The 19983-nt window shown below is 41.8% G+C and overlaps 1 protein-coding gene across 9 annotated transcripts in view; it reads left to right on the plus strand.

Moving 5' to 3' along the window:
• The window catches only part of UNC5D (unc-5 netrin receptor D), a 531172-nt gene that overhangs the window by 444360 nt on the left and 66829 nt on the right, over positions 1-19983 (plus strand). For 5 of the 9 annotated variants that reach the window (XM_088021397.1, XM_028089446.1, XM_088021399.1 and 2 more), the window contains one exon: positions 7493-7525. The exons of the other annotated variants lie outside the window; for them this stretch is intronic. In XM_088021397.1, coding sequence (XP_087877523.1) covers positions 7493-7525 — 33 coding nt within the window. The remainder of the gene's footprint in view (positions 1-7492; positions 7526-19983) is intronic. 9 annotated transcript variants of the gene reach the window in all.

Here is a 19983-nt window from a genome sequence, read left to right on the forward strand (position 1 = left end):
TTCTCCCTCTCTGATTTCTTCCCATTCAGTTTCCCTCCCTTCCCCTGTAGTCCTCTGAGCTATTCCTTATGTTCCACGTGAGTGAAACCATATGATAATTGTCTTTCTCTGCTTGCCTTCATTTGGCATAATCCCCTCCAGTTCCATCCATGTCGATTCAAATGGTGGGTATTCATCCTTTCTGATGGCTGAGTAATATTACATTGTATATATGAACCACATCTTCTTTATCCATTCATCTGTTGAAGGGAATCTCGGCTCTTTCCACAGTTTGGCTATCGTGGACATTGCTGCTATGAACATTGGGGTGCATGTGCCCCTTCTTTTCATTACATCTGCATCTTTGGGGTAAATACCTAGTAGTGCAATTGCTAGGTCGTAGGGTAGCTCTATTTTTAACGTCTTGAGGAAGGTTTTTAAATTTTTTAAGATATCACTCCTGCCTTAAGGTAAAGAAAGTAATCATCAGAACCTTAACCAATAAATTATTTCCTTAAACTTAATATAAATCTGAACAGTGTTTAGTTTAGAATGTGTGTGTATTCCTATTGTGGTTGGAAGGGAGGAAATCAAAGCAAATTAATTTCCTGGATAGAAAAAAAAGGATTTTAATAGACATCTTCCTTGGAGCAGAGATAGAAACATTGGATTTTATTACTTTGAGGCCAATTTCTGATAGTCTTTGTGAACCCATGCTTAAAAGTGTTTGCAGCGACCCAAGAGCATATTTTACTGTTTACCTATAACAAAAAAACTAACACACAGAATCAGGGGAATGGATGTAGAACTTCATAACAAAGATGGTATGGATTCTAGAAATTCAAATGATTTAGCTCAAAAATGAAATATGCAAATGCTCCTTGTGAACCTGGTCATTATGGACACCGACTTGTCTGAGTTTAGAAAATGCAAAGGGCATTTCTACAGAGAGACCTCAGTTTTGAAAGGTGGGGGAAGACGCCATCTCCTAATGCACACTACTCATGTGCTTTGACCGCGGGGCAATTCTGGAAGATCACTGTCAAGAGAAGTGACACCCATAAGCTCTCAGTTGTGGTACCTGCCTGACCTCCCCTAATTAACATGGTGGAATCTTGAACAATTCATAAGTAGAAGATGTCCCTAGAGCTGTTTTTCATTTACTAATAATGTATTTCAGACCTGAGCTTTTATTCAGGTGGGTGTTTTTGCCATTCAGTCCCAGAATGTCACTAATTACCCAAATATCTCTGACCAGCTGGGAAACCCTGGGAGGAATTGCTAAAAACCTCCTATTCTCTGCACTTGTCCTCCATGGATGTGCTCAGAAGGCATTTTCAAAGGAGCAGTAGATCTTGGAATAGTCTGTACAGGCTGGGAACGGGCAAGGGTAGAAGGGGTGGGTGAAGAAGCAAGAATTGAACCAACCCAGTAAAGTACGTGTGTTGAAAATCTGGTCTCTAAAGAGTAACTTCGGAGCACAATCTTTGAAATGAACAAAAAGCAAAATACAGTGAGGAAATTAAAAACTCAAAAGAGTGGAAACCAGAGATGGGCTCTGTTTTATGCTCTTTTGGTTTTTCTGTGGTTTTGATCATTGGAAGAGTTGGAGGAATACAGGGCCGATGGTGTATCTCTGTGTGTTCTACTGCCTATAGGAACTTTCAGTGCTGAGAAGAGAATAGAACAGAATCCCCACTTGTCATCTTCAGGGTCTGCCTGACATATTCAATTGCGGTGATTTCACCAATGCAAAGCAGGCCTTGTATTTATCTAATTATCGGCCGGAGCTAATATAAGGCAGATTGGCCAGGCCCTGGGATTTCCTGCAGCCTTGGCTAGCATTCAGAGAGCATAACACTGGTCCTTAATTATTTCTAGTTATGGGGGGGAGCGAAAGCATGAATAAATGAAACACATTGGTAATCAATAACGTCAACCTCTTTTCTACCAATCAGTAAATAATCAAGCAAATAGCTTTTAATTTCATTTTTCCTGTTTTTCTTGCTGTGATTCTCTGGTTGCAGTGCCAATGATTCATGAGCTAATCATTTAAATATGATTTATATGTTAGGGACCCATAACTGACGGAGATTAAAAAGTCTAAAATAAATCAAACAAACAGTATACAAAAAGTATACAAAAAAAAAAATCCACATTGTATTTTTTTAAAGTAAGCCCTATGCCCAATGTGGGGCTCAAACTCACATGCCGAGATCAATTCTCATGCTCTACAGACTGAGCCAGCCAGGCACTCCCTCCCACATTGTATTGTAGTGACTATAAGTAAGATAAACTGTCCAGAGAGGTGTGACATCCCTGTAAGTGAAGTAATCACCAAAAAAGATCAAGAAGGCATCAGAAATTGATCTGTGCCTTGGAAACAGGACATTTTTATATAGGAGGGAGAAGGGCCTCCCAGGGAGAGGCAATAGCACTGAGGTGAGCCAGGAGAGATCAGGAATTGATCAGACTAGAGCTTGGATTGGTGCTGAAGTGCTAACAGAAACTAAGTTACTGGTGGGACCAGTTCATAGAAGACCGGAAAGGCAGGCAGAGCAGTTGGCCACGACTTGCAGGCAATGTGGAATCATGGTAGACTCCTGGCGGCTGATGCTACAGAATTATTCCAGTGAATACAAAAATAGCTAGAGAATCGGTGAGAAAGAAGATTTGACTCTTCCACCAACTTCAGAAATCAGCTCTTAAATATTTTAAGATGATGAAGAATGTGGAGAGTCAAAACAGTCAACACGTATCTTTTGCGTGGGGAGCTGGTGGAAAGGGTTTCAAACATAGGATCTATGATGGAAATAATAAAGATGGTCTTTGGAGATAAAAAAATGGGACATGACTGATTTAGTGAAATTAGATAATGGTAATAATCATTAACTATAATGACATATGTGAATTGCTGCCTTGGAGGAGAGTCCGGGCTCACTGTCCTGGTGGGTATTCAGTCACACTGAGTGGGCTCTGTGCCTGATCCTCAAAAATAGTGACATAGACTCTGATATCGAACATACCTGTGTAGTCTTTAAAAGGCAGAGGAGCTGATTTCAGATAATCAACCCCAGGTTTTGAGAAGCAGTCTCTTGCCCACTCTGTGGGTTGGAGTTGAACTCATCTGTCCCCACATGCCATTTCTCCTCAGGCCTGCTCTCTTTACATCGCTAGGATAGGGGCTAGGATACACATAGCTGGCCACACTTGTTTCCCAGCAGAGAAAGGATAAGGCTGGCTGTGGGTGGGAAGGTAGGGGTGCAGCTATAAATAGCTCCTAAGAACAATGGATACCATGGAAATGCTTGAGGAGCATCTCCTATAACAGAGGAAGCAAGAAAAGTAAAATGGCAAAGAAATGAATCACTACCAAAAATAAAAAGATAGATTGTCCTCTCTTTCCCTTTTCCTCAATCATTCTTATATATAAATATGTATACCTCTATACACACACACACACACCACAGACAAAAGCAGACTGCAAAAAAATATACAAAAGACAATTCCATGTCTTTGTAGGTAAAAATGATCAATTACTATCAATCTTCTGTAGTTTCCTGCAAATATATATGTATAAACATATATGCGTGCGCATAGTTTTATACAAACATATACGGGGGGAAAAAGACTAGGTTGTGTATATGTAACTTAACATTAATGATGGTTATCTCTTGGTGTGGAATTATGTTTTTTCTTTGTACTTACATATATATTTTATTTTGGAACACTGTGTACTGAATGTGTAAATAATAAAAAGGATCTTAAAGAAAACATTACAATTTAAAATATACTTTTGCATATAACACCAGGTGTTATATGCAACTGATGAATTACTGAACTCTACATATGAAACTAATGATGTTCTCTATATATTGGCCAATTGAATCTAAATTAAAAAAAAAAACCACACAGACTTTTGCATCTTTAACTTGTAAATGCACACAATCATTATAAGACTGAGTTGTAATGACATCAGTTTCCATTTACCCAGAAGGTGCCTCTCGGTGTCTAAGTTAGACCCCAGGAAAACTTGTGATTTTCCCAAACTACAGCTCAGCTGCCGCTAGCTCAAAATTATATTTTTCTGCCTGCAGGATAAAGGAGGGCTCCTTCTGGATCCATCTGTATACTGCAGCCACCTCGAAGCTTCTCAGGGAAGCAAGACTAGCTGAAGTTGAACATGCAGGGCCCCAGATTTGTTGGCAGGAAGGAGTGGTACACTTGGTAATCACAAAAACACAAACCCCAATTAGGAGGTCTTAGACAGGGGCCCGGGCATGGGTATTTGCTTAAAAAGCTCCCCAGGTGATTCTAATGTGCAGCCGACATTAAGAACCATGGCCCTAATGGATTAATTTCCTAGGGGGTTATTTGAACATGGGCTTGGAGAGAGGTAAAATGAAAGCAGAGAGGATTTTGTTGACCAAGGCCAAGTGGATGCATGGCCCAGGGCCTGTGAGAATGATTTTGCAAACAATAAAAGAATATGGAGTGTGGGGTGGGCAGTTCTTCCAAAAGATAGTGAGGTCGGTGGGTAGACCTCTCCCTCTCTCAAGTTCATGGTAGAACAATCTTTGATATTTCAAACCGGGAAAAGGTTTAATGATAACAGTTGCTGTCAAGATACTGGTATCTCACAAAATCCAGCAGGACCCAATTCTGATGCTGATGCCAGGGGACTGAAGTTCTCTTGGGCCCCCGAGGTTTCTAGCCTTTTCTGTTCGAGGATGCACACTGACACACCGGACCCTAGCATGACAAATCCTACAGTAGAGCAGTGGCCGTTCGAATAATTTCTTACTCTGCTTTAGGAAATCATTCCACATGGATTTCTGTGGAAGGCCTCTGCTTGTTACTCCACAGATTTATAGTGGGTGAAAGCTAGGGAGCCCACAGGGGTCTGCTGGTCTTTGTCCTTCTTTTTTCCAATGAGGAAACTGAAGTTTTGACTTGTGCTCAGTTTCCTAAAGCAGAAGCTAAGACTGGACACAAGTTTCTTAACTCCCTTCAGGAATCCCTGAAATCCACTACAATTTCTGATTTGGAGTTGTGACTTGTCTCAGGCCATGGCCTGAGATGATCTTAATGATGATCTTAATTCATAACATGTTGAGTTACGTATCAGCTACCATTTATCAATACCGAACACGTGCCAGCCCTGGGCTATTGGCTTTATATTTATCATGTTTAATTTCAGCACCGACGCTCAAGGACGTTACTATTTCCATTTTACTGTGGAGAACACTGAGGTCACACAGATAGAATGAAGACCATTCACAATGGAAAGCCTATTCTAACCGCGAGAGTCTGCACAATTTCCACAACGCCACTGCAAGTCACGATGACCCCAGAGCTGGGTCAGAGAGGGAAATGCCCCACTCTTCTGCCCTGTGTGCCCTTGTGGCCCGACTTTGTCTCATGACCAGTTAAGCCCTGGCTTTTCTGCCCCATTCACTCTTTCTTCCTGTAGAGCTGCACCCGATCACCTCAGTGTTTTAACAGCCTGACTGTATTTGACTTATTTTCTGAGGAGTGGTTCTATATCTCACCTGTTTTTAATGGAGTTTCATTTTGCTCCCCAGCATAATCTTCGTTCCTGTGGTTTGGGAGGAAGAAAATGCTGTTAAGCTCAGCTAGAGTCCTAAACAGATGTTCTGCCTGTCTCTGTGTGCAGCGTTAGCAATGCATCACTTCCAGACGTCTTGGCCTGGCCTGCCAGCATCCTGCGCCCATGCCAAATTCTTTCTGATAGCAGGCAATAAGCAACAACTGAAGTCAGGTTAAAACCACCAAAGTCGTTGGATTCTAATTCTTGAGTGCATTAGCATCTGGACTTTGGGAGGTGGCACCTGCTCTCAGGCAAACTAGCTGCCCTCGATTCGGGCGGGAAGGGGGATGTAAGTGTTGTCTGTTTTAAGAAACCTGATGGTATAAAAATCTGAATATGATCCTATCTGCTTGAGCAAATCATTATCTTTTATGAAGATTTTCCATTTTAAAGAGAGATTGGTCAGGAATTACCCCTTGCCAGTTAACCTTTCTCCCTGTGATGAGAAAAAGACAAAATGGTGGTCCCTTTGCAAGACTGTGACTTACAACTTTTAAAAGCTACTTCCATAACAAATCAGATGGCAGAACACACGAGAGCTGCCTTCAGTGAAGCACACCGCAAGGGTTTTCTGTCAGAATCAGTATTAAGGGCAAGAGTGGGTTAGGGTAACACATATCTGGTGAAGGATTCAGAATATAGCTGTGTCTCTCTGCCTGGGAGGGGTTATGTGGCAGTCAGATAATGTTTATGAAGTTCTCCAATATGCACTGGGCGAGATTTGATGCCGTTAAAAACGTAATCCAAAATGACAGTGTCTCACCCCGCTCGTCTCGCCTTCAGGCAAGTGGAGGAAAGGGACTGTGTAAGGTGACCTTTCAAGGTCCCCCTACCATCCTGTGATTCTGTGAATAATGAGCAACAGCCTCAGAGCTTACAGTCTGACCATGTTCCGTCGAAGTCCTCAGAAGGGCACTGAGAAGAGGGAGGTCACGCCATGCAAATCTTCTGGAATCTTGATGCCGTGACTAAAGCACCCTTTTCTCAGGTTTCTGTGTCGTGGTGGAGTTGTGTTGGCCCGGGACAGCCGGAGAATGGGGACTGGGAAGTAGACGGCCTGTAATCTAAGACAAAGTTAGCCATGGGCACCAAGTCTCAAAGTGATTTACAAGGTTCTGTAGTGATGGCAGACAGGGCAGGACAGGGTGGCTGGAGGGCAGTGGGGAGAAATGATAAAAAGGTCTACACCTGAGCCTGATCCCTGAATGGGTTTTCTCTGTCCACTTCACCTGCCTGCTGAACTGCCCAGTACCCCGATTACAGAGAGATGGTACACATTGTCAGATTTCAGAGCGATATGAAACAAACTGTGCCATTCAGAGAGATGGTACATGGTGAAACAGATCAGAGGGATAGGAAACAAACAAACCTCCAACAAGCTCCCAATACTGCACCCATCCTCAACAAGGATGAGCAAACGGCATAGCCTGGAACTTTTTCATCCAGGCTGTAATAACCACTAAACCAATGTAGGATCCCTTTAAATAGGTATTCACCAGCTCATTTTTTCCATCATCACATACAGTGAAATAGCATCCTTTACCTGAGCAGTCTTCTGACTGTATAGGAACTAGGGACTCGCTGCGAGCTCACCGCTCTCATCATGCTGATAAGAATCTATCTAGCAAATGTAACAGAGAGAAACTCCAGTAAGCCTGAGGGAAAAGAAAAAATAAAATAATAAATAAAAGGAATGAAGCAATCATCCCAGGAAAACATTGCACAAGAAAAAAACACAAAATTAGAATGAACAGGAAAAATACGGACAACATAATCCATATCGTCTGCAAAAATAGAGAAAATGTTTCATTTATGGAGGTGGACATACAGTGATATAGGAAATCTATCTGCTCCGTGTAAATTTATTAAATGAAACTTTCTTTTTCTCTTTCTTTCTTTTAGATAAAAAACCTCTTCATGAAATAAAACCCCAAAGTAAGTTATTTTTCCTCTTGTGAATATAATTTATTCTCATATTTGCTGCCTTACTGTTGTATTTGTTTAGGAGCCAAACAGAATTGAAGTTTGTGCGAAAGACCCAGGGCTTTCAGGGCTTCTCCTCATCGAGTTTGGAGTCACATATCAGAGGTTGGAATCGAAAGGAAATATGCACACCCCTTCCCTCCCTCAAAGTAAAAGTAAATCTCTCGTCTTGATGCTGCCTGCCTATGAGTCCATTTCTCTGCAAATGTCATCTAGGATTCTTATTGCCAAGGAGATTTATAGCATTAAAATTAATAAATATTTGTCAGTACAAGCTTTCAAGAGAGCAGCCTTGGTCAAGAGCCTGACTACAAGCCTCTCCACCTAGGAGGAGGAGGAGGAGGGGCACCTGAGATGCAAACCGTGAACTCCATGGCAACTGGGTAGATCAGAAACCAGTATTCCCCAGTGACATCATCAGGAACTGAAAAGTTTGGTGTCAGTGCTGGCTTGAGCTCTCCATCCACAGGTTGGCCTCCGGGGGAGGCTTTTGTATTATGTCCACCGTACACAGCCAACAGTTTTGGGAAAAGCCGTGCAGCGTGAATGGTTGGCAGCTTGCCATTTGACCCTACGGTTTTCAGCCTTGGCTGAACTTTAGAACCACCTGGAGGTCTTTTCAAAACCCTAGTTCTCAGGCTGTATCCTCGGATCAATGGGATCAAAATTGGGGTGGATTAGAATCCCTGTTTTTTGTTTGTTTAGGATTTGAAAATTTTAATGCATATTTCAGTATATATGATTTTTTTCCTTGTAGTTGATAGACAATATTATATGCACCATGATTCGACTTTTGTGTACATTAGGAAATGACTGCTGTGATGTCAGTTACCGTCTGTCACCATACATAGTTATTACAATATTATTGACTATATTCCCTTATGCTGTACTTTATATCCTGGGACTTGTTTCATAACTGGAAGTTTGTACCTCTTAATCCACTTCACCTATTTCACCATCCCCCCACCCCTCTGGCAACCACCCCCTTGTCCTCTGTATTTATGAATCTGTTTCCGTTTTGTTTGCTCATTTGTTTTCATTTTTAGATTCCACATAGAAGGGTAGGAATGCCTATTTATTAAAAGATCCTCAGATTCCAATGTGCAGCTTGGGCTGAGAGTGACTGTCTTAGAAAAGTATTTCTCAAAAAGTGGATCAGCAACCATGTGCATCAGAATCTTGGGGTGTGGTGGAAACTTGTAAAATACACCCCACCTCAGAATAGAACAAATGAATCAGAACAAGGGAGGGGGAGGGTCCTCCTGGGAATCTATGTGTTCATATGTTCCTCAAATGATCCTGAAGCATTCAGGAGTATGTCAGGTATTCCAGGGAAACGTTGAGATAGAAGGGCATCAGCAACACAGATCTTAGCAACAGGAAAGTAGCGAGCTGCCTAGTTTGGTTTATAAGCTTGTAGAAGATGTCCCTGGCCAGTATCTCCCACTTTAACATAAAGTGAATGACTTTTGATCTTTTAAATCCTAGGGTATTAAAATTCAAATAGCTTGGGAGAGCTAATAGCTTTTATGAGCTAACTTCTTTGAAGGAATTAAGACCCTGTGAGGAGAGACAGAAATAGCTACCTTGGGACAGGGGTCAGGAAACCTGAGAGAAAGAGCCAGGAAAGCTGTTAGGTTCATACTGCGTTGTTGCTCCAGGCGGACTTGAGAGATAACGGGGCCATTGCCTGCAGCGTGGGAGAACTTGGCAGAACAACAAAAACAAACTTCCTTACCCCTGAGGTCCGAGGCCTGTCAATGATTGGTACTTAAGGAGTAGTCCCCTGACATCCTGCTGGCTTGATTTTGAACTCAGGAAGGTTGAAGTTGGGGGAACCTGGTTGTGTATGTGTGGGTACGTGTATGCTGAGGGAGGGAGGAAGAAAATCGGCTCAGTGAATATTTGGCTTGAGCCTGTGTCAAGAGCTCAGGGTGACAGCTGGACTCCCAGCTGCCTCCTGGTGACGTAGCCATGCCCCCCACCGGGGGTCATGTGGAACACCCTCAAGATCATGGGTATCCATGTGGTGGCCACCGTGAGAGTTACTTAGGACTGTGTTTTTTAAAAATTAATTTCATGCTTAGTTTGTGAGTCCTGTGCCATTCTAATTTGGTTACATCTGTACTTCCAGCCATAAACCCCACAGTAGCTATTTCTAGTCCTCAGGGACTCCTGAATTAGTTTTTGCTTGGGGTTCTCGCTCGTGAACACCATGCTTAATTGCTGGATACTGCAACGGAATCGCTTAAACTGTTTTAATTTGTGATTTCCTAAAAATAAAACCTTAACAGAATCAATGTGATTGCAAAAGGCTCCCAGAGGAATCCAGTTGGGGTTCTGTAAGCTGCATGGTTAGGAGTGCATTTTACAATTTCAAGCTATGGTTGTTTAGTGAAAGAGGGGCTTAGTTTAAGACGACATGAATCATCACTGATGCAAAATCAAAGTCAATTATGAAGATAATTGAGAAACAACCTGTTCCCATATATAGCTGTACACATGATCCTCCGCAAGGCCTGGTAGATAGAAGACATTACTCAGAGCTCACTAGCAGTGCTCTGTGAGCAGGCGGGCCAAAGAGCCGGCTTTGAGTTGCAAGGAGGTGTAAAGAGAAAGTGAGGTCTTAAGATATCTGTTGGCAAATCATAATGACAAACTGGGGAAAATATGTGCTCCGCATAGCTCATGAAAGCACTTATTGTAAATGAGATAATTTAATCAATTACATTTCCTAATGTACTAAACCGAATGTTTCATTTTCTGCCTCTGCACATCTTAAATTATCTTCAGGTGCTTTATGAGATTTAATCATAGTTAATAGAAACTTCATTACCATCAAATGTGCTTTCAATAAATGTTGTGTAACAATGTCAGGAGGTGCAGTAAAATATAGTAGGTTCTGAATGGCAAACACGCACCCCCAGAGTCAGACAGAAAAAAGGCTGCCTTCAGACAATGGGGCTCCATGGAGGCTTGGGGCCATGGCTTTCTGAAAGGCCATGGGTTCCTGAGGAGTGGCTCGCTCAGCACGTTCACCTTAGCAATGAGAAGGATTTCGCTTTCCCCTAAAAAATAACCCAGAACCACGCACACACACACACACACACACACACACACACACACACACACACGGCCTTCTCTTCATCTCCTTTCCACATAGTTGTTTTGCACCTAGCAGCAATGCCTGCTCAGCACAAATCCCATTAGCATGTCCAGAGTCGGCCACCTCCAGGACCTCCATCTCAACTTTTCCAAAAGTCAGTTTCTCCTTCTCTGCCCCTATTCTTCAGTCCTGCATCCCATCTTCTCTAGTTCAGTCAAAACCACACCATCAACTCACTTGTCCAGGGGTGGATCTTGGGCAGTCTCTGAGACCCCTCTTTTTCCTCTCTTGTCTCCTGCTCTGCTCGTTACTCAATAGATCATTACAGTCTGATTATTCTACCACCCGAACAGATCTCGAGTTCATCAACATCTCTCCATTTTCACTCTACCCATATCCATCCCTCCATTCACTCAACAGCTGTCTACCGAGTGCTTACCACATGCTAGGCAGGGGTGGTGGGGAAGCAGCACTGGGCTGAACAGGTGCAGTTTCTGCTTCCACAAAGCTTACTGTTTTAGTGAGTGGAGATGGATGGATGCAAACCGGAAAACCTATAGTGTTGATGGTGAGTGTCATGAAGAGAAATAAAGCAGGGTAAGGGGCTCAAGTGGGGTCGAAGGGAGTAGTTGCTTTTTTTGTATAAGGTGTTCAGAGCAGGTCTCTGTATTAAAATTACATTTAAGAAGAGACCTGAAAAACAAACATTCTGGATGTCTGGAAGAGAGTGTTCCAGACAGACAGAATACCAGATGAAAAGGTGGTGAAGTGGGGACTTGCTTGGAGTGTCTGTGGAAGAGCAAGGAGGCCAGGATACCTGGAGCAGAGTGGCAAAGGGAAGAGTCCTGATAGCTAAGATCAGAGAAGGTGGGATGAGAGGGGAAACTGCCAGATGTATCATTGCTATGACTTTGACCAAAGGGAAGCCATTGAGCGTTAATCATAGTGACATGACCTAATATTTTCAAGGATAAACTCTACCTGCTGGATTGAGTGTCCACATATAGGGGATCAAAGCGGAAGCAAGACCTGTTACAGTGATCTATTGTAACAATAATCTGTTACAGTAATCTAGGCTGTTCCAGTATGGAGGCTCTTACAGTACCAAGGTTCAAGATGACTGTGACTTGGCATGGATAGACAACATTAGAAATTGTAAAAATGGGTCATATTTGGGTATCTTTGGAAGGCAGAGAGGATTTGCTGATGGGTTGGGTATCAAGTGTGAGATAAAGAAAGGTGTCAGGCATGATTTCAAAAGTTTGGCCATGCAGCTAAAAGATGGAGTTGCCATTACTGATAATGGAGAAAATGTGGTCTAGCAAATCCAGAGGGAGAATCAAGAGTTCAGTGTTACTAGTGCTAACTTTGAGATACCTCTTAAACATCTAAGTAGAGAGGTTGAGCAGGCAGTTGAATATATGAGTCTCGAGGTCAGAGGAGAGTCTTGGCTGGTGACATAAATCTGGGGCTTGTCAGTGTCCAGATGATATTTAAAGCCATTAGGTTGAAAGAGATCCCGGGCTAATGAGTGTGCTTGGAGACAGAGAAGAAAGTGGAGGGCTGAGCCCTACAGGGCATCAACATTTAGATGTAGAAGAGGTCAAAAGTCACTGCAGAGAAGACAGAAAAGTAATAGCAGGCAGAGTAAGAGAAAAACCAAAAGAAAAGAACATGCTGTCCCAGAAGAAAAGTTTAAAAAGTTCAGTCCATCTTCATTCCCAACCAGGATTGCTACAGTGGCCTCCCTGGATCCAGTTTTGCCCTTCATCAATTTTTCTGACCTTTCTGAAACATAAATTCTGGTCGTACCACCTCCGTGTTTAAAGCTCTTCAATTGCTCGCCATTAGTTCTAAGATCTAGTCCGAGGTACTGAACAGGTATATGATCTGGTCTCAGCTTCCTTTTCTTAATCAGCCTAATCATTAGGTAAGTTCCTTCCTACGTGCTTGCCACTTCCTATATTCTTCAGCCAGATAAAGCTTCTGGGTTTTCTGAATACCCTCTGCCCATTTTCTCATGTACATTCTGTTACTTCTGCCCAAAAACCCGTTCCCACCACTTAAGCCTTAACTTGTTAAGCTCATTCCTTCCTTCAGATCCTCTGCAAGACCTTCACCCACCAAGCCTACATTAGTTACTCCTGTATTTTAGCCAGTATCAAACTATCTCCTTAATTCTATAGTGTATTTTCATTGTTCTGATGCTGGTCTGGATTCCTCTTCTCAGACATTATCCTATCTACCTATAGGCAGGGATTAACTCTTATTTACTCTTAACACCTGTAACCATTACCGCTGGCCTAGTATGTACTCGATGTTCAAAAAACACTTGAGTTAATGCCTTACATCCTCCTGTTAACTCTTCATGGGGCCTTTTGTTGTTAAGGTGAAAATAAGTGCTTCTAAATATTTTTACTCATTTATGTAGTAGCTATTTATTATACAGTTGTTCTATATAGTCTTGTCCCAGTGAAATGTGAGGGAAAAAATAAGAAATGTTTCTTCCCCACAATTTACAACATAGAAGATGATAAATGACTTGAGAAAAGGGGAAGGAACAATCTTGAATAATCATTTATTCTCTACCAGATACAAAGTTAAAGCCCAAAATGAACGCTTTCCAGAATCATTTCCATCAAAGAATGGTCCAAATGTGTCCTTAAAGTCTAAAAACAAGGTGTACTCTTCTCACTAACACCCATCCCATTCTATATCTTTTCCAAAAACACACTGCCTTCATCCATACTGGAATCATATGAGGCCTGGGAATCACCATCCTCTGTGATCTTCATAGGGTTGAGGAATGCCTCAGAAGATATGGGACCCACACTACATTCGGACATTCTTTTAGGCTATGAAAACTTGAATAGTGCCTTGAGCCCATAGAACTGTCTGGGACTTTGGGACCTACCTTCACATTCTCAACAGACTTTTAGGCTCTTCTAAGCTAACAGTAGGCTACTGGCCTCAATGCTGATCTTCTAGCCATGCTTTAAAACACTTTTTTTTTTTTTTATTTTGCCCATCATTTTTCTTCACCTCCTGCTGATTATTTTCGATTACATAAACACTGCACTTTCTGCAAATTGCATGACTTGCTTTGTCATTCAGGATCATCCCTACTGTGAATCAATCCAATATGTCTTTATAGGCAACATTTGTAATTTTCTTACCACTTCCAGTATCCTTATTATCCAATTTTTATCCTATAATAAGTCTGTGCCTTTTCTTACTACTGTTTTCAATGATATTGTTGACTCTGCCCTTAATGAATGTGATGGGAGTTTGTTCATTATATAACTCACAACTAAGCACAGAGGAGTAGTTGATAGACCAATATGTTCTTCAACAAGAGAATAACCCAGATAACTTGTTAGAATATGAATTCATAGGCCCTATCTCTCCACTTGTCAGTAGTTTCAAAGTTTATAGAGTTTGTGCCTTCAGTCTTTAGGATAGGAAATTAAATAAATTGAAGTCATTTTTCTCAAGGGCTGGAGTTTAAATCCTATTCTTTTTTGACTCTATCGCTACTCTAACTTGGTCTTCATATCTGATGGGGGGAAAAAGCACAGTTCTTTTGCAGCCAAAGGTAGTTACGAGATAAAAGAGAGGACCCCTCGTTAAATTTGAATTTCAGATACATAAGTTTTTAGCATAAGCATTATTCCAGATATTGCATGGAAAATACACTAAAATTATTCATTGTTGATCTAAAATTCAAGTTTAACTGTGTCATATTTTTATTTGCTAAATCCGGCAGCTTTGCTTAAAAGGAGGACCATAACATACATGAATGTGCACTACCAAGAAATATTTTATAAAATAGATTACGTTTACTGGCAATCTTGGAAGAATGGCTAAAATTGAAACAGATATTGGAGGGAAGAGCCCTTCAGTAGGAGCAAAAAATCTGAACCAAAAAAAAAAAAAAAAAATGTCTCCTGGAGTATAAGGTCTACTTGAAAAAATGAGTAATCAGACTTGGCCAGAGAGTAGGGTCCACATGAATGAGAAGTGGGTGAAAGCTTTTGAAAAATGGGATGGTGCAGAGCATAAAGTGTCTTGAGCCATAATGTAAGTCCCTGTTGGAGTGGACTCAATTCATATTAGAGAGTCGTTGAAAGGTGTTGGAGTGGCAGTACCAGGACTGTGTTTGGGAAGACGAATCCACATGTAAAATGTCTCTGGGTGACCAAGACCGTGTACAAGGTACGATGAGACTGAACACCATGGGTGTCAAGTGGGGTGTCTCCTGTTGAAATTGAGATGCAAGAGGCACTGGAGATGTAACGAGTAAGGCATGTGAGTGGTTTGGAGAAGGACTCAATGGGGACGGAATGAAAGATGACTCTTCATTCTCACTCATGGTGTCACATTACCTGAAAAAGGGAATTCAAGAGAAGAAAATATTTGAGGAGGTGAGAATGATGAATCTAGAAGTCAGATGACAGATTTGAGATGTTAGCACAACATGCAAGTGGTTTTGTCCATCGAGCAGGAAGGAGATATGGGATGAGGTCTGCAGACAGGAGATGAGGCAGGAGATCTCCAGTGGAGAGTGTTAGACATCAAGGAAATAGCACTGTTTGTGATGATTATCCAATTGGATTGGCATGGAGAAAGGAAAGGGGCTGAGAAGGGAACTTTAAAGTCTGTTTATAGAACTTTGAGAATGAAGGGTGGTTACTAAGTAAGAAAGAAGAAAGTAGAGGAATCGAGTTTAAGGAACATTTTTTTTATCTCTCTAGAAGGAGGATTGGCTTGGCTTGTCTGCCGCTACAGAGCAGTGGGAAAGAGTAAGACAGAGAACATTCCTGTTGAGGCAGTGGTAGTAAACAACCTTCAAAAAGGAACAGTGATTTGGCAGAAAGACCTTAAAGGGTAAGAGAACAATCGAATATTGAAATACTGGACTAATAATCAGACTGCCTGGCAACAGGCTAGGCAAATGTAAAAAGAAATGAAGTGCATCTACAGGTTCTGATAGGAAAGACCTGCAAGATACTGTATGTGGAACAACAAAAAGCAAAGTACAGGAAAGGAAATATAATGTAGAGCCTTTAGGGTAAAAAAGGATAAATGAAGGACATTCACATTTCTTCCCCCGAAAGTTCTCAAAGATACTATCAAGACTATTTCTGGAGTAGTTGGAAGATGCATTTTCTCCTTGCATACTGTCCGTTTTTATACTTCCTAAACATTTTCTCCCCTTATACGGGTATTTTATTTATTCCCTTAGCAGGGACAGCAGTTAACTGGTTGGGGAAATCATGTATTAAGAAAACATATATTAAGAAATGTTGAATGTTAAACAAAAATGCTCTAAGTTCTTTTAAACAAACAGCTAAGAATCTATGTATGTAGAGAAGACCGCATTGTTGAGAAGTTTATCTGAGGGGAAGTTGGGGGAAAGATTTGGGGAGAGGTGATCTAAGAAGACTAGACTGTGTGTGCAGGCAGAGGGCAAGGCTCAGGTGCAGAGGAAAAGTTTGAAGATGCAAGACCAAAAAGGAATAATGAATGAGTCCAGGTCCCAAGGGAGGCAGGAGAGGGCAGAATTAGAGCCGGCCTGACACAGAAGAGGAACAGCTACTTAGGGAACAGAGAAAAGGGAAGGAAATGTGCGGGAAAGAGCAGAGGAATTTTAGAGTTTGGGGGAGTGCGCTCACATGGGACAGCCTCCATTTCTTCAGTTAGTAAGAGGGCAGGTGAGCAGGAGGGCGCTTCTTGAACTAGAATGGTGCCGGGCACATAGTAAGTGCATTTAAGAATTGACTCTGTGGTCATTCATTACAAACGTAAAACAACAATCACCACAATATCAATAATGAGGTTTTTGACAGGAGATCAGAAAAGCCGAGGTGCTGATTGGTAAAGGGGTTATAAGATTCCAAGCAGTGCAAATATAATCGGAGTGGTTCACCGTAGTTGGCCATTTAAAGCTATTTTCTGACGTGTTATTAAAAAATGTTGCTTCTCAATGACAGCAAGCATAAACCATTCTAACAGAAACTTCTGTTGTATCTTATTTCAGCATCTAATTAAATATTCTGGCACATGACTCTGTATCCACAGCACTGGCTGTGCAAGGGGTCAGGGGCAGGTCCTGAGACGGCCGGGAGCTGCCCTTCTTGGGGAGTGAGCCCAGCAACAGCTTCTTCCGTCTTCCATCTGTGAATTTTGATGATGTTTGTTCCTTGGTAATTCACCGTTTCTAGTATATGATAGTCAAGTTGTTGGTTTTTCTCCTGAAATGGCAGCAATGGCCATTCTACCATATTTAATGGGAGATAGAGTATTCTATGTTTTGAAAGGCATTTTCTGTGCTCCTTAATTTTGTTTGTAGCTATCTAATTCTATAAAAAAGATTTTAATCTGATATATAGTTAAGCTCATAACATGAGAATTGGGTTAAATTCCCATTAATTAGTGGTAATAATCAGTCTTTCACATGGGAGACATGTGAAGAAAGGCAAACCTAGTAAACAGCCCTTGTATTTCATCCTTTGGGGACTACTTTGGTTCCTCTAAATGACTAGGTATGATGGCAATTCCTAAAGACATAGAACTTGCTGATGCCTCGTCCTTGCACTAGGAAGTTCACAGGGGCTTTGAAAGGCCACTTACTCCTTCTCACCAGCTTTGACCAAAAATAAATAAATAAAATGCCTGCGGACAATTGTCAAGTCATGCTGCTTTTTTTTTCCCCAGAGACTTTCTGAAAGGAAATTTCAGTCTCCCTCAGGACTACACCACACTTTTTTTTGAACAACCCTCATTGTAGAAAAGGTCATTTTAATATCTAACCAGAGTCCCAATTGCTATAATAAAAGGCTATGTCCTCCTGTTCAGTCCTTGTTAGAGACGGCGAAGCGTTGGTTACTCATGTCATCATAAAGGAAGGGTCATTGAGTGCCTACTGTGGGCCTTTTCTCCTCTTGTGACAACGCTGTGTGCATTAAAGATCACCTCCAGTCACTTTATAGCTCTCCCTTCTCCAGGCCAAATGAACCCATAAACATGGCCTCTCCAGGGTCCTAATTTCCAGCTCTCTATTAATCTTTGCAGCCTTTCTCTGCAGATATTCCATACTCCTTCCAGCAATGAACATACTCCTCAGTAGTTCCTGACTAATTTGGAATACAAGAGATTTCTTAGTTCTCAGTTTTGTTGTGTTTTCTCTAAGGTGTAGATTTTTACACAATTTTTTTATTAGTTTCAAAGGTAGAATTAGTGATTCATCAGTTGCATATAACACTCAGTGCTCATTCCGTCAAGCGCCCACCTTAATGCCCATCACCCAATTATCCCTTCCCCCACCCACCACCCCTCCAGCAACCCTCAGTTTGTTTCCTAGAGTTAAGTGTCTCTTATGGTTTGCCTCCCTCTCTATTTTCATCTTACTTTATTTTTCCTTCCCTTCCCCTATGCAACCATTTTTTTGCACCACATGTTGGGTCCTTCCGTGCTTTGCCTAAAGGTTTTGTGACTCTTGGATCAAGGAAAATGGGGGTGAAGACACAGGAAAGACATAAATAACACATTGATACCTAAAGCTTCATTCGTGAAACAAAGTCAGAGAACAGTATCCTGTGCCTACAGAAAACGGAATAGCATTGTCTCAGTGCTTCTGTTTAAAATCACTTTGAGCAAACAGACCAGTAACACATGTGTATGTGAGCAAGCAGACAGGTGTAAACATATATATGTGTTAAATGTAAAGGGAGTCCCTGTGGCAGGAGTTCCGTAATCAACCTCAGACTGTGATTTCTTTAATGCTTCTCTTCCCACAGTTGGAGACCAGGCGAACAATCAATGAATAGTTGCAGTGATTTGCAAATTTTCTGTGGGAAATTGTAGAGATATTACTGCTTTTGAGGTATTTAAAGCAGTTAGGGAGAATGCATTGGCATTCAGATAATTAAACAGTAACAAGGATGATCCAAAATGAGTTGTTGGAACCCTGAAGTGATGTTGGAGTTTAGAAGAACATGGTTGGCAGGGTTGGCTGGATCAGCCAGGCTAAGCTTACTTTCTTGGAGGAGGTGGACCCTGAGCTGGCATTTGACGGATGAGTGGTACCTAGATGCCCAGTGGGGTGGGGCGATATTTTACAATGACCTTCCATTCACTAGCAGGCATCCATCTGGCAGGTAAATTACAGCTGAGTTTGGGGTGTAGGGTAATGCAGCAAAGGGGAGCATGAGCACTGACATGGGCCATGGAGAAAGTGGCCAGCGCCTGGGTAGTGCTGGCACCAGGTGGTCATGTGGTTGGAAAGACTCGCCTGGGAAGGAGCAGTGGCGGCTTCCAATGTTTCGATAAGAGTTGAGTGTGTGCCTATGTGCGCACGTGCATGCATACACCCCGCTTCCTCCCCTGTCCCATGAAGTTGTAGTGGAAAATGTGGAACTGAAACTCAGATTCTTCTGGAGCCAGTCCTGAACACACAAGAAAAGCGAATGGATTATGTTTGTAAGCACACAGCGGTCCTTATAGGGGAAACCACTCTCCTTTCCTGGAGGACAGATTAGAAAAGAGTGAGACAGAGGAAAAAAGACAAAAAGAATAAGGTGAAGTAAAAGCAGGTAGAGAGAAGAGAAAGAAGAAAGAAGCACTGTGGCCCAACTTTGGAAGGGTTTGAGCTGTGGGTAAGGATATCTGATTACATCTCTCCATACACACATGTGGCTTTGAGTAACTTGTGTCTGCCTCTGTCAGAATCTCATCACTACTGTTGGATGAGAAACAAGAATATGTTAATTCATCCGTGCATCCTCATTTCCACAGCATGGTTGGCCCTTAACAAATGTTTGTTGAATAAATGAAATTATTAGATTCTGAAGTTTTTAATTCCCAAGACAGATTGTTCTTGTAAAATAAATACCACATTGCTTATCTTCCTGTAGGAGTCTACTGACTTCTGGTTTTTAGATTAGACTGTCCCACCAAATACAAGGGTAAGCTTTATAAGGACACGGTGCCCTCCATAAGATCTCTGTCCCTTCTCCCCCGACCCCCACCCCCAAAGTCCCCATTCTTATTTTTTTAACTTCTGTAATTCAGTATTTCATTCCCTTGACTTAAGTCAAATAGATTCAGCAAATATTCTTGGGAAACGCATTGAACCATATCAAACATTTAAATCTCAATCTGAAGGCATAGGTCCTTTCCTAAAAACACGGTTTGTGTCTGAGAAGGAGAATTCTGCTTGTCTGGGTAGCATAAAGGACAAGATAGGAATACAGAGGAAAAAACACAACTTGTTCCTGCTACTCAGTTTCGTCTCGGGATGTTC

This window comes from Eumetopias jubatus, unplaced genomic scaffold, assembly GCF_037043125.1.
Source record: "Eumetopias jubatus isolate StellerSeaLion01/CBP00866 unplaced genomic scaffold, mEumJub1_p1.0 scaffold_2, whole genome shotgun sequence".
Lineage (NCBI taxonomy): Eukaryota > Metazoa > Chordata > Mammalia > Carnivora > Otariidae > Eumetopias > Eumetopias jubatus.